Here is a 6051-nt window from a genome sequence, read left to right as displayed (position 1 = left end):
TTTACAGGCTCGGCTTTTACCAGATGTGCCACCTCATCGACAGCTCTCAGTCCAGAAGACACTGATAGGGGTAACGAGCCCGAGGCCAACTCGTGATTTACCCGCTACCCCGTGTAATATGTCAGCGAAGCCGCTGTGCAGTAATGTTAGACAGTTTTGCAGTTGAAAGGTGTGACTTTTATGATTAAGCTTCTCTGTTCCGCAGCAAGACGCAGTTTAGCTTGTTGGGACTAACTGGCATTAATCGTTACTGATAGGTTGGGGTCTCAAGACTTGCTAAGCAGTACCACCTGAAACTTTGACTTTCCTCTGTTTGTACTTATACCAGTCTTTGAACGGCTCAAGCGTGGAATTTAAACTCGACATATGTGTGATAATGGCTTTCCTCTGTGGGAAAGTTAGACAGTTTGTCAGGACTGTTGTGTCTTTATATGCATACCTTGTGTTGGTTGACTTTAGCACTCTGGGGTGGAAACCACAATTTATGATATTACAGACCTAATCTCAGGACACAGGATGCTTCATGTTGTGCTTTTGTCCTGCTAGTGCCTTTCTACACCTACACAGTCGTCCAAGCAGATGTTTCCTTGAATAGGAAGAACCAGAGCTTGCCTTTGCCTTGTGTTGACAAAAGCAAATATGCACTTCTTTTTGTTTGGTGAAAATTACTTGTGAGTTTACAGTATTAGGCCTACAGCAGCAGAGGTTAATCTGGGCAGCTCTAGAAAATGCTGACGTGAACTGCTACACGTGCACTTGGCGTTCTTATAATGAATGGCTGATATTAGCCTACCTGAAAGATAATGCGGAATGATGGCCAACTGGTTTGTGCAAACACTGATCCACTGATGGCAATGGCTTATACTTGGAAGGCTGAAATCGATACAGTTTTTGTTGTTTACAAAACATGAAAGCAAATTTAGCTTGCATCTGAATAATATGTGGTTTAGCACTCCTGTAGTCAGCAAGACATGCTTCTCTAAAGTAGCCAAATTCCATGAACTGTCAGCTAGTTAATTATGTAGCAGTATTGTGATGATATTCATCAGCAGCTTCATTTTCTTCTGTTCTGTATGAAAATCTTGTCCAGTGTGCTTTTGGTGATGGAGTGCAGTGAAATCTTTATCAAAGTGTGACTGTATTAGTCATATTCATTGCACGGACAGACTTTGACATTACAAACATGGAAGTGATTTATGTCTGTGCTGTCATTTGAGAAGTAGACTAAATCGCAGTTCTGTTTTACAAGCTGTGATTTACTTGTTTCTGAACAAAATCAACCTAGACTGCATGGGATAAACACTGGTATTTGGTTTTCATCCTAGCTACAGATTAGTTTGAATTTGGTGGCATAAGATTAACTTTAATGCAGTGGGAAATTCTCCAGACTAAGTAGATCATTTTCATCTGACTGCATCAGCTCACCAATCACAATTGAAACATCCTCTGTTAATGCTCACAAGACTGTTGTAGTAAAGTTTGGGAATTTTCTGATATAACATCTTTCTACTGTTTAACATTTTGCTGTAACAATGTGCCAAACACTGTATACAATTTTCACTCTTAGAAGGTCACTTATAGGCTTTCTTGAGGGATTAAATTTTCACCATGCAGTCTTCAGCCACTGAAGTGCTTTCTTGCTCTGGCCGCATCTTGACCTGAGGTACTAATTGGTACAATTCAGGCACAGCAGGGGAAAACTGGAACATTGCGTTCAAAGTAGGTTGTGCCATTTTCACCCTTCAGTCTAGCTGAAAATGGCCAGTGTGTGAGAGCATTTCTTTGTTATTTTGGAGAACCTATGCACTCACCTTTTAAAGAAGTTCTATATAAAATTTTTACTGTGTGTAAATAAGGTCAAGTGTTTTGGCTGACTTAAAACAGACTGACTTTACTTTAGGTTGCTTTTGTGTAGTTAGCTTTTACTGCTTTCATTGTGGTCACACAACAAGCATCACTGGTGTCCTACACTTTGTGCGCACCTGTTCTGCAGAGAAGAGATCATATTGCTGTGATGCAGAGCTCCACTGAAATAGGCTGAGATGCTAAAAATTTGTCTGTAGTTTGAGGTGAAACTCAGTTTGTGTATTTTGTCAGTAGATTTACACTTGTTTGATTTAATTAATGAAAGCAATAAATGTATTGAAACAGATCATGAGGCCATATTGTCAAACTGCTAATAACAGGGAGCCCATGTTTGAACAGTCCATTCAGCCCATCAGTTTATGTGGTGAGGTAACCAGACAAACAGAATAATCTGTGGCTGCAGTGGTCGTGTTTCTACAGTAATCCCAGTTAGAAAAGTCTGCCAACCAGACTTAACATGGTTTTATTTGCCAGAATGATAGATTGAGTAAGAGATGTGTTTGTGGTCAAGGTCACAAGCTGTTCAGTCGCTCATGATGGCAGTAACATAGCTGTGTATCGGCTGCCCTTTGACAGGGTATTTTTAGGTCAAACTGTGACGTGGTGTGCTGAGGAGCTTGTTGTCATAACAGTAACAAGATGCCTCTATTAACAGCACCAAACACTAAGTCCATAATCATGCCTTAAGGGAATAGCTGTACTTACTATTTACAGTATTATTTTTCTCAAATTAAGTTATTGCTGTTAGTGCCACCCAGAGCACAGTCTTAGCCAAGAAAAGTCAGCAAAGAGTAGCCTACATTTGCTAAACAAATGTCAGTTAAGTAGATGAAATCGTTAAATTCCTGGTTAATTACCCATCAGTGAGTGCTTGGTAAAAATACATAAACCAAAAGAGAGTGATGTATTTTTTCTCTCTCTCTCTTTCTCTCTCCAAATAGGGTTGTTTCCATGAGCATCACCTTTTTCTCCCTCTTCCCTTTTCCTGGTTTTCTTTTTGTTTATTTTTGTTTAATTGATTTTGGTGTGGAGAGAACAACTTCGACATCATAGAGCTGAAACCACTTGTTTTGATGGTCTGGGGTCATTCTGTACCCACTGACAGCCAAAAGCCTTGTGGGTCTGACACATCACAGGAGGAAACATGAGCACTGCTAAACCCACTGGGATCAAAGTGCCCAGCAAGATAGCTAAGCCACCTGGAACAGGAGCCCCCAAGACCAACCCCAGCGCAGGTAAGTCTCCCTGTGTCCAGCTTCTTCAGCTTGTGGTTAATGTGATTTTATCTCGTCTCATTCCATTAGGGTTTGTCAGTGTGACATCACGTTGCATTTTTTTGCCGCACTTTCTCCATTCTGGTTGGCAGATTTGTTTTGTTCAGATTGCAGCACCTTGTAGCTAAACAGAGTTTGCTTCAGGCAATAGTCTCTCATTTGGCTTGTAGCTTCAGCAAAGACACCTAAAAGAGATGGTCATTTTTACAGGATCAGTAGTTTAATATACATCAAATTGCATGATGCTGCAGTGTTTTGCATACAAATCAGTTACTTGCTGCGGAAGACAAATCAGCTGCACCTTCCAGTGGAGGAGATGCCCAAAATGCTGAGGAGAACTTCCAGATTGGGGAGCGAGTATGGGTGAATGGAAATAAGCCAGGTTACATACAGTTTTTGGGAGAGACACAGTTTGCACCAGGACAGTGGGCTGGGATTGTTCTAGATGAGCCAATTGGGAAAAACGATGGGTCAGTGGCAGGGGTTCGCTACTTCCAGTGTGAAGCCCTACGAGGTATATTTACCCGCCCATCCAAGTTGTCTCGCACTGAGGAGGAGGCTAATGGAACTCAGACGACACCACCCTCCCACGCTTCATCACCCACTCCTTCAGTTGGTAGTGTAGCCTTGCAACCAGCTGCCAAAAAATCCGGATTACCTTCACCTACCACAGCAGCCAAGAAGCCCTCTACTACTACATCAGCTACATCAGCTGAACCATCTTCCAACCTCACACGCACAAACAGTGAATCTGTCTCCAACCTGTCAGAGTCTGGATCAGTGAAGAAGGGGGAAAGGGAGCTGAAGATGGGAGATCGTGTATTGGTAAAGTTTGCTACATTATCTAAAAGAAAAAATATACAATTTTTTTCCATGATATTATAAACAAAGTGACGCAACTCTAAAGGGCAACGCACACTGGCGGTGTGTGACACATGACACCCTCACCCATTATTATCAAGCCATCACACTAGTAGCAAACTGACCATTGATGACACCCTCACCCATTATTATCAAGCCCACACACTAGTGGCAAACTGACCCTTGTCATTGCGGGTTGGTGTGGGTTCATATGCTGTTGTCCTGTTTGCCCCATGTCGATATGCGTCAGAAGAATAAATTATTGAAGTACTCGCCCATTTCAGCAGTTCCTCACTGAATTCATGCTGCTTCTGGTATGTGTTACAGGCATAATGTGACACGTGTCACCTAATGCAGCATGATAACCCAGTGTGTGTTGCCCTTAACATGATGCCATCTTATGAACATTATTATTATCCAGAACACTTGTTCAGAGTCAAGACACATTTAAGACTCTTCTTCAACAGTGTAGTAATGTCAGTCAAATTAGCCCACAGACTATGGGCTGTGTCTGAAATCTCTCCCTATTCGCTCACTCACTACTCCCAATATAATGTACACTAAGTAGTTCACTCAATCATGAACAGTAAATGGAGATTTTTGGATACTTGGTAAGCATCAGCATTTTGCATCATCACTAACAGCTGTAAAACCACATGAAGATAATTTTCCATCTGATAAGATGTGGAGCGTTGCATTGTGGGATTAGAAGAAAGTAGTGTACATGCCATGTACACTACTTTCTATGTTCCATTGTGGAACTTTTGAGTGCACTATATAGTGGATAGATTAACACACTCCACTTTTGGACACCACTACAACATGGCGAACACTATATAGTAAGTAGGGGATGATTTGGAACACAGCCATGATCTTATCCATTTCATGTCCAACTTCCATCTCTGAGTCAACGGAGGCACTCATAATAACGCCTTTGACTTCAGTTTCCGTCTGTGTGCAAACCTGTAGATCTGATTGTGTTTTGATGAGCACCTTCCTTTCTCCTTACAGATGACATTTTTCCCTTTTCCTGAGCCCTGAGGTTGTATAGCACATTACGTAGTAGTGATGAAAAGCTGAAGCCTTGAAGTATTGAAGCTTTCCAGCCATTTGAAGCAAAATATGGTTCAAAGCTTCAAGTGCCCATGAAACCACCTAGTGAAAAGAATGTGCCACAGGAATTGGTAAAAATAGACTGAAGCAGTGCAATTCGCCCTTATGTTTGATAGAAGTTAAATGACAGAGCATTTCTTCAAAATATTAAACAAATCTCATGTCATTTGTAATATTATTACCTCTGTAATATGGGAATTATTGACTTAAAAAATTCACGTCACTGTATAAGCTTTTAACTTCATAAATATGAGTAGCCTAGTGTGCCTCAAATACAATAAAATGTAGGCCATTATACTGTTGCTATTGTTAATTTAAACAAAATGCTCGCAGTCTATTCTGGGAAAATGTCCCTAATGTACATGTGAGAAGACAGATTCTGTGACTGTTCAGACATGGAAGGTGGGAAGCTCTTCCTGAACAGGTAGGTCAGATGAATTTTCAGGCATCATCAGTGATGTCACATTTTCTAAACGGTACAAGCCTCGACACAAAGACTGACTTTCTGCTGCCTCGAGTACTCGGCACATGCGTCGAGGCCTCGGTGGTCAGCCTACCATCACTATTATGTAGAGAGGAAGTGTTAGTCATGCCTCCTGGGTTACAGAGGAAATGTGCTCACCTAGGGGTGGGCGATATGGAAAAAAAAAGTATCATGATATTTTCTAGAAATATTACGATACACGATATTATCACGATATAGTCTCGTTGATTTTAAGATTATTTTTATTTCATCCACGCCCAATTTTTCAGTTTTTTATTTGTTAAAAAAGTTTGAAATATCCAATAAATTTCGTTCCACTTCATGATTGTGTCCCACTTGTTGTTGATTCTTCACAAAAAATTACAGTTTTATATCTTTATGTTTGAAGCCTGAAATGTGGCAAAAGGTCGCAAAGTTCAAGGGGGCCGAATACTTTCGCAAGGCACTGTAAAT

General features: G+C 40.9%; 1 protein-coding gene across 2 annotated transcripts in view; it reads left to right on the top strand.

Annotated features, from left to right (window-relative positions):
- The first annotated feature begins 3847 nt into the window (after window positions 1–3847).
- The window catches only part of clip1a (CAP-GLY domain containing linker protein 1a), a 23684-nt gene continuing 21480 nt past the window's right edge, over window positions 3848–6051 (top strand). For both annotated transcript variants that reach the window (XM_020602385.1, XM_020602384.1), the window contains exon 1: window positions 3848–3965. In XM_020602385.1, the coding sequence (XP_020458041.1) occupies window positions 3948–3965 (18 nt within the window). In that variant the 5' untranslated portion in view covers window positions 3848–3947. The remainder of the gene's footprint in view (window positions 3966–6051) is intronic.

The sequence above is a fragment of the Monopterus albus genome, unplaced genomic scaffold, assembly GCF_001952655.1.
Source record: "Monopterus albus unplaced genomic scaffold, M_albus_1.0 scaffold56.1, whole genome shotgun sequence".
Classification (NCBI taxonomy): domain Eukaryota; kingdom Metazoa; phylum Chordata; class Actinopteri; order Synbranchiformes; family Synbranchidae; genus Monopterus; species Monopterus albus.
The sequence above is the reverse complement of the archived record's forward strand: the minus strand, read 5'-3'. Positions and strand labels throughout refer to the sequence as shown.